The sequence below is a fragment of the Penaeus chinensis genome, chromosome 1, assembly GCF_019202785.1.
Source record: "Penaeus chinensis breed Huanghai No. 1 chromosome 1, ASM1920278v2, whole genome shotgun sequence".
Classification (NCBI taxonomy): Eukaryota; Metazoa; Arthropoda; class Malacostraca; order Decapoda; family Penaeidae; genus Penaeus; species Penaeus chinensis.
Window position 1 is genome coordinate 10,046,431 of NC_061819.1, and position 12,575 is coordinate 10,059,005.

The window sequence follows — 12,575 nt, forward strand, 5'->3', positions numbered from 1 at the left end:
ATAAACATTGGTATATATCACATTCAAATACACAAAAACAGTGTAATGTAAGCAAATTCAGAAAAATCGAATGTTAAAAATCAATGTTGTTTGCGTCGCCATGACAGCGTACCGTACTCCCGTGCTGCCATCTGTAGGGAAAAGTCACAAGCCTGACATTTCACCGGAAGTCGGGCGAGTCAGTACGTGGCGGAGGCTGCACAAGGGCGGTCCTACGTTCTTTCGTGCCGTTGTAGAGCTGCTGTTTGTGTGTTAAGAGTACCCGAGTTACTGCGTGCAAAATTTATCTCATAACGCAAGATAATACAATGTCCATGTCGGGCGAATTCGGAAACCCGTTGAGGAAATTCAAGCTCGTCTTCCTCGGCGAGCAGAGCGGTGAGTTCCTCCTCCCTGTCTTATGCGACGCTGTTCCGCTGCGCCGCTTTTTAACCGCTTTCTCAGGCACTTTTCAGCAGAAGGAGAAGCAGCAGGCAGGGGGAAAGGAGAGGGGAAGGAGCCGAAGGGCGTGGAAAGGGAGAAAGGGAAGGGAGAAAGGGAAGGGAGAAACGGGAGAGAATGAAAGAAGGGTGGCACGAGAAGGGGCGTGGGGACGTGGCATTGATTTTCGTGGATCAGCTGGTCGGGGAAGGATGGGCGCTGGGACGTCCCTTTTCGACGACGCCCACGCCCGTTTTGCCTGCCTTTCCCCGCCGGTTTGAGGAAGAGATGATGAATTTCGCGAGAGATCTGTCTGTCGGTCCCCAATTACATGTCTGTGGTGTTTAAAATTGTTGTTTGAAATGGATTCCCGAAGTTCGGTTTTGGCCAACGTTATTGATCAGCTGACTGTATGTTTTTTTTTTTCTTTCTTTCCTTTGTTTTATGAGTTTCCTTAGAGAAGTAAAGATGGTTTGGGGGCCAGGGACTGAAGGTATTTTCCTGTTAGGTAGGAGAACGAAGTCATTTCCCTGTAATTTTATTTTTCAAATCCCGGCTTCATTCGGTGGCGATTTATACTTAGATGAGCATGGGCGAGGAAGAACAGACGGATTTCTCGATCTTCCGAAACCCTTTCATGTTGTTTGGGTAGATTTGGGAAATTAGAAAGCATTACAGATGGAGAATGTGAAGGCTTGAAGATCAGGCAGCAGGTGATGAAGAGCAAATGCCTCTAGATGTTTTTAAAGTATCCTTGGTTGTGAAAAAGATTGCAGATTCCATTTTCTTTGTCCATTGTACTTTATTGTAGTTTACATTGTTATATGCAGGATAACAATAAAGAAGAAATGTTATTGCAAGGAAAATTTATATTTTTGGTTCTTTCTGGTGCTGTTTTGTATTGCAGATATACAAATTTACATAATCTGCATTGAGCAAAATCATTTTGTACCAGAATCTCTGCAGTATTCAATAAACTTAAGAATAGGATAAAAAAGGAATTTTACAACTCAAAACAAGAGATGACAGATAAGATTGCAAAGGCAAATCCAATTACCAGATATTTTAATTCCGTTATGCTACCTAAGTAATACTTTGAGGCTCACCATTAGAGAAATCTGGTTATAGATCTTTCTAAGACAGAACTTCATGATAAAAGTTGTTCATATATGCATGAAGCTAATTATTTAGTAGTGGTTCATGTTGCCATTACTAACAGTCTTTTTTCCAAGGGATTAAGGGAAGGCATTGATAGTAAACCTAGTCCACAGAAACCATCTGTAGCTCTGATTTTGGCCTTGAAAGTTGGGGAGATGAAGAAATTGTTTTGAAAACAATAATGAAATATGATTATAGCTTTACATCCAATAATGATTGTTTTCTCTAAGCATCCACACCCCTATAACTGTACGAGGGCTCAAACTGCAAAGTCAATGGCAAGTTGTCAGTGCATAGGCACTCCAGCAAAGGCCAACAAACCAACTTGTATTCTGACAAGATAGAAATGTTTCCTTAGAGAAGCCCAAAAAATCCATTTTGACAATGTGTGGTAGTGCTTTGTCAGCTTGCTTGGGTCATTAAAACTGCACCACTCAATTACCATCACCATCTTGGCTACACATGGTACTATATCTGGACAATGTATATGCATAACAAGCAGTCCATTAATGGATATTAGTTATTTGTCATTGTAAATTGCTTATTCTAGTTGCTAAGGATGATTATTCACATCTTTTGAATTATTTTGCTAAAGTGTAGCACATGAATTTTTATCATTTATGGTAATTACATAACAATTTAAGATACTAGGTATTTTTATTGTATATATAAAAACACACATGCTACTTCTGATAGTTTTATACAATATCATTTTTATTCATATTTTATATACTGAGCTGGTAGCACAGATATTTGAAGGGGAACTCAGATATGGTTAAGGTTACCGGAATCAACACAGAGATAGAGGAAAATGGACACCGCCATCTTGTAGCGCTTAAGAAAAAACCATAAACATGAATGTTTACCATGAATTAATGAAAATATCTCCTGTATGTCACTTTAAGTACTAAAGGGGGGGGGGGGGGGGTACAGGAAAGCTTATCCTCTTTGCTAGGGAATAAAAAAAAAAAAGGTAGGAAAGATTAGGTTTGGATTTTTGGGTTTGCATGGCACTCTGGTTTTGAGACATTCTTTCTGGAGGGAGTGTCACTCTCAGTAGCAAATACCCTCAGACATCCACAACACCCTCACACAGCCAGAGTTCATTTTCTGTAAGATAGCCTGAAGTGCTAATAAAGACCTTCCCCTTCCTGTCTAGGGAGTAAATAAAAGGTAGGAAAGGTCAGGTTTGGAATTTTAGGTTCACATGATACCCCGGTTTTGGGACTTTGTCTCTGGAGGGTGTGTTGCTTTCAGTAACAAATACCTAAATGTTAACACATGAAGTTGCTCATAAATAATTGATTTTATTTTGAGGTCATTATATATTTTAGTGTAATTATAAATAACCTGTTGGTCCTTTCTGTCAGGGATAATCTTGCTGGTTAGATATGAATATAATTTGCATAAACTAAAAAAAATGCTACTGTTTCTATACCCTGTACAGTTTCTTTACCCAAAACACTTAAGGATGCTAAAAATGTTTACTGAGGATACATTTTCAAAATGCTTACCTGTAATTAAAATGTTTGTTGGGAAATCTGTAATTGTGGAATGATTAATCTTAACACTAACCAAAACAGGATTTTCCTTGTTACATTTCATAATGGAAATTTATTTTTTCCAGAGCATTTCCTATTAGTCTGAAATGTGAGCATGGGATTTTGTAGAAAAAAAAAAAACTTAGCTTACTTTTTGGATCTCTTAAAATTTACATTGTTAATAAAGTGGTATTAATTGAGAAAAGCAATTAAGTTGTTATATAAATGAATATTCCAAGTATAGTCATAAGCAGAATGTCCTGAATGACAAAGAGATTTCTTTTAATTTCAAGCAGAATATGTGTGTCAATTACCCAGTAAAATGTTAATTTCCTTAGGTTTATATTAATGTGTATTAGATTTTTTTTCTAAATATAATCAAAACAATCAATTACCCTAGAAAAAATTATTGCAAGCTTTTACAAAGATTTTCATCATACAATTTCTGCTTTTATATCCTAAAGATTGTATTAAAAGTGTTTTTCTCGATGATTTTTTAATTTTCGATAATTATTTTAAAAAGTGACACATGCTTTTTAGAAGATTAGAACACTGACATGAGTGGATATTGGTAATCAGTATTTGAATTTTAGATAATTCTTTTAGATGTTTTCTGAAGCTTACTTCTTTGGAGAGGACACACCCAGTTCAGGAAGTCAAACAAGAGGAATACCTTTTTTTGTACAAAGATAAAGGGAAATTTATTTTACATTTAAACTTGTTTGCCTTTCTGTTCTAAAGACTGATGCAAAATATGTTGTTTTTTTTGTGTGTGTTTTTTTTGTTTTTTTTTGTTTTGCTCTTCATCACCAATACCTCATCCTGCTCATCCTCATCCTGCTCCTGCTTTTCCCCTTTCTTTCTCCAGCTCATCCTCATCCTCCCTCATCCTTTCTCCTCTTCCTTACCCCTCTTCCTTACCCCTCTTCCTTACCCCTCTTCCTTACCCCTCTTCCTTACCCCTCTTCCTTACCCCTCTTCCTTACCCCTCTTCCTTACCCCTCTTCCTTACCCCTCTTCCTTTCCCCTCTTCCTTTCCCCTCTTCCTTTCCCCTCTTCCTTACCCCTCTTCCTTACCCCTCTTCCTTTCCCCTCTTCCTTTCCCCTCTTCCTTTCCCCTCTTCCTTACCCCTCTTCCTTACCCCTCTTCCTTACCCCTCTTCCTTACCCCTCTTCCTTACCCCTCTTCCTTACCCCTCTTCCTTACCCCTCTTCCTTACCCCTCTTCCTTACCCCTCTTCCTTTCCCCTCTTCCTTTCCCCTCTTCCTTTCCCCTCTTCCTTACCCCTCTTCCTTACCCCTCTTCCTTACCCCTCTTCCTTACCCCTCTTCCTTACCCCTCTTCCTTACCCCTCTTCCTTACCCCTCTTCCTTACCCCTCTTCCTTTCCCCTCTTCCTTTCCCCCTCCTGTCCCCCTTCCTCCTCCTCCTCCTCCTCCTCCTCCTCCTCCTCCTCCTCCTCCTTTCCCCTCTTCCTTTCCCCCTCCTGCCTTCTCCTCCTTTCCCCCTTCCTCCTCCTCCTCCTCCTCCTCCTCCTCCTCCTCCTCCTATTTTTCCTCCTCCTCCTATTTTTCCTCCTGTTTTTCCACTTTATATATCCTGTGTTTCCTCCTCCTGTTTTTCCACTTTATATACCCTGTGTTGCCTCCTCCTTCCTTCTTTATCTTGTCCCCTTCCTTCTCAGGTAACACAGAAAGCACTATTAATGGGCATGCCTTTTCCCTGTGTAATCTAATATAAGGTAATGTACTCAAGGTCTTCATGCATATTGTATAAGCTATTGTGATACATCCTCCTCTTGTGTGGCAGTAGTAAGAAATAGTATAATTTGTGCAGATTTATTCTTTTGCTGTTTGCCTGGCACGTACACCGGTGTGCACTGAGCTCGCTCACTCACTCACTCACTCACTCACTCACTCACTCACTCACTCACTCACTCACTCAATCACTCTTTCACACACTCTCAAGCACTCACAATCATTGTCACACACAGTCGTACACTCACCCACTCCCTTATGCTCTCTCTCATGCACATACACTCACACTCACAAACACTATGCACTACACACACATTAGTATACATATCCTTGTTTGATGTTAGATAAAAATGGTGCAGTTTTTCAACTTTAGACATGTTTTTTTCTATCTGTGGGGATTACCTTGTTGTCAGTCAGGTTTAACAGTTAGACTATATAATGAAAAATCCTCCTCATCTTAATGTATCAGGAACTCTGTATTTACATTTAACCAAGGTATCTTTACACAAGTAGTCCCACTCCTCCTTGATGAACATCCTGATCCCTCCCCCTCCCACTTTTTTGTTTTTTTTATTATCTTTTTACCATTACTGAACCATTTTCAAAGAAGATGCACTGAAATAACACTTACGATAAAATATTGCACCTATTGTTGAGGGAAAACGGGGGGGGGGGGGTGAGATAATGACAGCACCATGTTTAGCCAGTGACGGTGCACCGTGAGATTTTAGATATAGTCAGATACAGTTATTTGTATAATTTACTCGATATTGTTATACTTAATAGAAGTTAAACCACATTCCCCTCTTATTTATGATAAGTAAGAGTTCATTACCATTAACAGCTCTTGGAATACTCTTGCAAAAGTCTACTACATATCAGGTTCATTATACTAAAGGGAAGTGGAGCTGCCTAGTTATTTGTACCATGCATTTAGCAGTTGTCTAAGAATTGTTTTTGTAAGAGTAGGTAAAAATCAGTATATTTGTTGATCAGAGATTATGTGTGTATATATATAACCCAGACAGGAGATTGGAAATGGTAGAGAAGATTTGGAAAATACTCTCTCAGTTTTGATATAGAATTAGAGTCGGCATTCCTGGAACATGTTCATCTCGAAAAGCTTTCCAGATTCCAAATTCCGCCAAGGTTTTGTATACCGTGATTTCCAGCACTGAGACGATCGGTATTGTTTCAGAGTCAATAGTGTTCCCTCTTTTATGTGCCTCAGTGTGCAGCTGAAAGGAGAGCTGAATGGGCCTTGCTATAATATGGGATTTGATTGAATTTTCCTCTGGTTGATTGCCTTGATCTGGAAATGGTGATGGATATTGAGATGGCGAGCACAAGACGGTGTTATGAGAAATTCTTTGCCTCTTATTGCATATGATCAGAGGTTCATTTTCTTAACAGCAGTGGGTGTTAATAATTATTTTTTTTTTCTCTCTTTCTCTTTTATACATTATTATATTCTTTTAGTATTTATTACAGTATGATACATGATTAGTGACTATTGTAGGTCTTGTAGAAAGGTATGAATGAGAATGAATATCTTCACAATACAAGAGATGTATTTGACTGGTTTCGTTTATATCTTAAATGTATTTCTGATAAAGGTATAATCGAAACTAGTCAAATGCCTCTCATATTGTGAAGATATTCATTCATACCTTTTCTACATTTGTCAACATGACTGGTTTATTGTAGGTCTATAAGAATTATAGGACTGTACTATTTGTGTAATGCAGTCCTACTAGGTATAATATTTTTATTGTGTATGTTAATGTTATCTTATCCAAATATATACAAGAGAATCTTTTATGTAATACTACATGTTACCAGTATACTAATCTCATGTTTTCTCTTTTGTTACAGTGGGCAAAACCTCGCTTATCACTAGGTTTATGTATGACTCCTTCGACAACACCTACCAGGTAATGTGGTGATTTTTATTGTCACTGAATGATCTGCTAGGGATCACACTCACTTAGTTTGTACCCCTCCTAGTTATACCTCTTTTTTCCCCTCCTACTATCTCTTCTTTTCTTCCTCCCTTCCAGCTCCCCTCCTCCCTCTTCCTTCCTGTCTTCTCCTTCGTTCCTTGCTTTTTCCCCTCCTTCCTTCCCTCCTTTTTTCCTCCCTTCCTTCCCTCCTTTTTTCCTCCCTTCCTTCCCTCCTTTTTTCCTCCCTTCCTTCCCTCCTTTTTTCCTCCCTTCCTTCCCTCCTTTTTTCCTCCCTTCCTTCCCTCCTCTTTCCCTCCTTTCCTTCCCTTCCTCCTCTTTCCCTCCTTCCTTCCCTTCCTCCTCTTTCCCTCCTTCCTTCCCTTCCTCCTCTTTCCCTCCTTCCTTCCCTTCCTCCTCTTTCCCTCCTTCCTTCCCTTCCTCCTCTTTCCCTCCTTCCTTCCCTTCCTCCTCTTTCCCTCCTTCCTTCCCTTCCTCCTCTTTCCCTCCTTCCTTCCCTTCCTCCTCTTTCCCTCCTTCCTTCCCTTCCTCCTCTTTCCCTCCTTCCTTCCCTTCCTCCTCTTTCCCTCCTTCCTTCCCTTCCTCCTCTTTCCCTCCTTCCTTCCCTTCCTCCTCTTTCCCTCCTTCCTTTCCTTCCTCCTCTTTCCCTCCTACCTTTCCTTCCTCCTCTTTCCCTCCTACCTTTCCTTCCTCCTCTTTCCCTCCTACCTTTCCTTCCTCCTCTTTCCCTCCTACCTTCCCTTCCTCCTCTTTCCCTCCTACCTTCCCTTCCTCCTCTTTCCCTCCTTCCTTCCCTCTTCCCTCCCTCTTCCCTCCCTCCCTCTTCCCTCTTTTCTCCTTGCATTTCTTTCCTGTCTTCAGGATAGCCCAACGTAATTGTTACATGGTTCACCTTGCTGCTCCCTCATACTGTTTACTTAATCTCTTTCCATCTCGCCTGTTGTACTACAAGTATGATTTCCCCCCCTCCCCCCTCGCCACATTGCATTTTTTCACTGGCCCCCATTTTGATATTTTTCAATTCCACCCCCTCATTTAATAAAATATCCCATTCACCCCCTCGTACTGTATATCCCCCTCCCCTTATATTGTACTTCCCCTCCCCCCTTCCATTTTCCTCGCGAGTTGTTGAATGAAATGGCCATGAGATTCACTGTCTCTTCTCTTACAGTCTTTGGAGTTCTTTTTTTTTTTTCTATCCCACGTCTCGCTCTTTCTCATCTTCTTTTCTCTTCTCTATTTTTTCTTGTCCATTCCCTCCTTTCCCTTGCTTCCTTCACCCCCCCCTCCCCCTCCCTCTCTCTCTCTCTCTCTCTCTCTCTCTCTCTCTCTCTCTCTCTCTCTCTCTCTCTCTCTCTCTCTCTCTCTCTCTCTCTCTCTCTCTCTCTCTCTCTCTCCCTCTCTCCCTCTCTCTCTCTCTCTCTCTCTCCCTCTCTCTCTCTCTCCCTCTCTCCCTCTCTCCCTCTCTCTCTCTCTCCCTCTCTCCCTCTCCCCCTCTCCCTCTCCCTCTCTCCCTCTCCCTCTCCCCCTCTCCCTCTCCCTCTCCCTCTCCCTCTCCCTCTCCCTCCCTCTCTCCCTCTCTCCCTCTCTCCCTCTCTCTCTCTCTCTCTCTCTCTCTCTCTCTCTCTCTCTCTCTCTCTCTCTCTCTCTCTCTCTCTCTCTCTCTCTCTCTCTCTTCTCCCTCCCTCCCTCCCTCCCTCCCTCCCTCCCTCTCTCCCTCTCCCTCTCCCTCTCCCTCTCCCTCTCCCTCTCCCTCGCCCACTCCCATTTTCTCTTCTACTCTCCCCTTCCTATTGTCTGCACACCCACCTACTCTCTTTCTTTCTCCCCTCTTTGTCTTCTTCGTCTCTTTCTTCCTCCCTCTTTTTTTTAGTCGAGAAACCGGGCCATAGCTCCTCTTTTTGCGTGCTGCTCGCCGACTATCATGCAGTTTCTCCTTGGGAAATTTTTCTGCGCTTTTTCTTTTTTGGTTTTCTGTGCAAGGTTTTTTGCCTGTTAAGTATGAGCGTTTTCACCACGGAAGCTGGCGGCGTGTAACTGTGTAAATATCGGTTCTTGATTGTGATTATGCTGACGGGTGGTTCTGGATAGATTCTCCCAACTCGGCGGCCTGGGCTTCGGACAGGTAGGAAAGAGAAAGAAAGAAAAAGAAAAAGAAAGTCGTGGCTGTTTGGGCCGTCGCGTGTTCAGGGTGTGGCCGACTGGTCATGTTTCTCTCTCTCTCTCTCTCTCTCTCTCATGATGATGGTGATAATGATGATGATGGGGATTATAGAAGTGATTAGAGTGACACGATTCATGGCGATATGATTATTTTTACACATCCAGTTATGTTGATAACAATGATGGGTGAAAAATAAATTAAACTATATATTGATTATGGAGTATTTGACCGGCAGCATGGTGGGGGGGGGGGGGTTCCAGCTGCAGGTAGGCCCGTCCGAAATGACATGGCTGTTGCAAGCGTTGATTGTTCCCATTGCAGCTAACGGCCGTGCAGTTGCACGGGAATGGACGGGGAATCTGTCGCTCAGTGGCGCCGTTTGGGAAGGGAATGGCTCTGAATTGGCTGCTACGGAGACCGATATTTGTGAGGGAGGGAGGGAGAGGGGGAGGGAGGGAGAGAGGGAGGGAGAGGGGGAGAAAGTGAGAAGGAAGTGAGAAGGAAGAAATCATTAGCAGTAAAATATTCCTCGTCTCTCTTTGGCTTCTTTTCCACATAGCTGCTCAATCTTCTTTTGGCCCAATCCCGACTATCATTTCCTCACCCTTGCCTAACCCTGAAAGTTTTTTTTTTTCTCTTTCTCTCTTGCCACCCTCCCCCCCCCCCCCCCTCGATCATCACCCTCTTGCTAGCTCGTTGAAGGCTCTCTCGAAACCACCAGTTGGGCGTGACCAGCCTTAATGAAGCTTCGCGCCCACCCTCTCCCTCACTCCCCCCCCCCGTCTCCTCCCCTTTCCCCTCCCTCCCCTTTCCCCTCCCTCCCCTCCCTCCCCTCCCTCCCCTCCCTCCTCTTAGTTCCTTCTCTTCCTCATCCGTGGATTTTTTTTTATTTATTATTATTTATACATTTTTGTGTGTGTGAAGTATCCTTAACCTTGGTTGCTGAAGGTAATGGGCGGCTCCAGACAATTTTCTATCGTTTTATTATTCTTCGTAGTTCTGAAGCCGATGCCGTTTTTTTACGTATCATTTTTGTTTAAGTGCTTGTTTCTCTGTTTATCGTTTTTTTTTTTTTTTTCAAAGCACGTGTTTTAAAGAATGGGGGGGGGGGGGGAAGAGGAAAGAGAAGCGAAGGAAATGTTCCCTCTGTGAGACGCCGCCACCAATGATAATGAAGAAGGCCATAAAGGTGGAATTCCCGTAAGAAGGGCGTGGGAATGTGCCCTCTGACGCCGGCCCGATCTGTAAACTGCCAATTAGCGAGTGACTGCTGACGACGCGTAATGAGCGGCGCGGTTTGGGCCCTTCGGAGGTGGGCGTTCGAGGGGACTGAGGGGAGAGGAAAGGGGTGAGGGGAGAGGGAAGGGGTGAGTGAGGGGAGAGGGTAGGAGGGTGAGGGAAGGGGTGGGTGAGGGGACTGAGGGGAGAGGGAAGGGGTGGGTGAGGGGACTGAGGATAGAGGGTAGGAGGGTGAGAGGATTGAGGATAGAGGGTAGGAGGGTGAGGGGACTGAGGAAAGAGGGTAGGAGGGTGAGAGGACTGAGGATAGAAGGTAGGAGGGTGAGGGGACAGAGGATAGAGGGTAGGAGGGTGAGGGGACAGAGGATAGAGGGTAGGAGGGTGAGGGGACAGAGGATAGAGGGTAGGAGGGTGAGGGGACAGAGGATAGAGGGTAGGAGGGTGAGGGGACAGAGGATAGAGGGTAGGAGGGTGAGGGGACAGAGGATAGAGGGTAGGAGGGTGAGGGGACAGAGGATAGAGGGTAGGAGGGTGAGGGGACAGAGGATAGAGGGTAGGAGGGTGAGGGGACAGAGGATAGAGGGTAGGAGGATGAGGGGACAGAGGATAGAGGGTAGGAGGGTGAGGGGACAGAGGATAGAGGGTAGGAGGGTGAGGGGACAGAGGATAGAGGGTAGGAGGGTGAGGGGACTGACGAGAAAGAGGAGAAGAGAGAGCAAAGTGAAGGTGAGGGGAGAGGGAAGAGGACAGTGAAGTGGAGAGGGGATAAGGAAGAAGAGAAAAAAAGAGGATAGTGAGGGAGAGGGGGAGATGTCAGCCTAAGGCGTTAGGGTGAAAGGAAACGTCGAGGAAGAGGGATAATGGGGTTATCAGCATTCATGAATTGGCCTTTGCTGTTGTCGTTTATTGGTTGTAATTGACAGCTGTGATTGTTGATGGTGCATTGTCGTGTGTTAATTATTAATGGTCGCGGTGCTGAGATTGGACTGGTTAGTTTCGGGCGCGGAGGGGGGGGGGGGGGGAGGGGGGATGTGCCAGTTTCAATGCGGTTTAAAACATGTCTGGGGCAGTAAGAGGTCTCTGATTGTTATGATTGGGAGTGACGATTGCTTCAAAATATTGTTAAAAATGAAATAGATTAGGGATGAGATGCAGACGAAAGCCGAACGATAGAAACGCAGTAAAGGTAAAGCGTCGGGGGGGGGGGGGTGGAGAGGAAAATATGCAGCTCGCAGAAGAAAGTAAGGAAGAAAGAGACAGGAGGTTGAACAAAAGCACAAGCCCAGGCAGTCAAAAAAAAAAAAAAAAAAGGTTAAAGACAACTCCGAAGCATAAGGAAGCCACGTCCTTGATGACGTAACTCCCAGATACCGGCTAGAGGTCGGACGGCGATGTACCGGTAGAGCCAGTTCCGGGCTTTGGGCGGTCGGCGGATGACTCACGTGCACGCACGCACGCACGCACGCCGGAGGGGGGGGGGGGGGGTTGAGGTGGCCGACGAAGGGCGGTGTGTGGTTTCTAGTAAACGATCGAATTAGTTTCAAGTTCTTTTATGGTTTCTCAGAAGATCTCGCATATTCTGTTTTGTTTATTATTATTATTGTTATTATTATTATTATTATTATTATTATTATCATTATTATTATCATTATTATTATTATTATCATTATTTTCTTAAATGTTCGCAATTGGGAAATGTACAAGTGGGTTTCCGCCTTGCTTGCGGTGGGTGTCTTGCTTTCCAGGTGCGTCTCCGCCTGCAGGCATCCGGTGCAAGAAAGGTCGTGAACCGGCCTAACCTACGTGCCCTTTGCGCTCGGCGGGGGGGGGGGTTCTCTTTTCCCTCTTTTTTCCGTTTTTGCGTCCTTTCTCTCTCTCTCTCTCTCTCTCTCTCTCTCTCTCTCTCTCTCTCTCTCTCTCTCTCTCTCTCTCTCTCTCTCTCTCTCTCTCTCTCTCTCTCTCTCCCCCCTTTGCCATCTTTTCAAAAAGACCTGAAAATAAGTTTTCGATATGGATCAGAACTTTTTAAAAAAAGCCATCCATTTGATATCACTGTTATTCTTTTCTTTTTTTTTTTCTTTATTCATTTGCTTATTTGATTGGTTTTACATACTATTTTTATTACTATTATAGATATTTTAATTAGTAGTAGTAGGAAGAAGAAGAAAAACAGCAGTAGTGTGACTGACATTATCTGCTTTTGGAGGAAGACAAATGAAAGCGCAGTGCGTGCACGGAAAGAGGGGGGTGGCCGCTGCCGAACGAAATTGGCTTTACGAAGCATGACGCGAGGACAAACTTCCGCGCCTCCTTCCTCGGCCGCCGGCCGACGCCC

General features: G+C 44.0%; 1 protein-coding gene across 2 annotated transcripts in view; it reads left to right on the plus strand.

Annotated features, from left to right (window-relative positions):
• Window positions 1-157: 157 nt before the first annotated feature.
• The window catches only part of LOC125025919 (ras-related protein Rab6), a gene marked incomplete in the record, with an annotated part of 29,366 nt that continues 16,948 nt past the window's right edge, over window positions 158-12,575 (plus strand). Inside the window, 2 exon segments of one of the 2 annotated variants that reach the window (XM_047614268.1) lie at window positions 158-378; window positions 6,752-6,810. In XM_047614268.1, coding sequence (XP_047470224.1) covers window positions 309-378; window positions 6,752-6,810 — 129 coding nt within the window. 2 annotated transcript variants of the gene reach the window in all.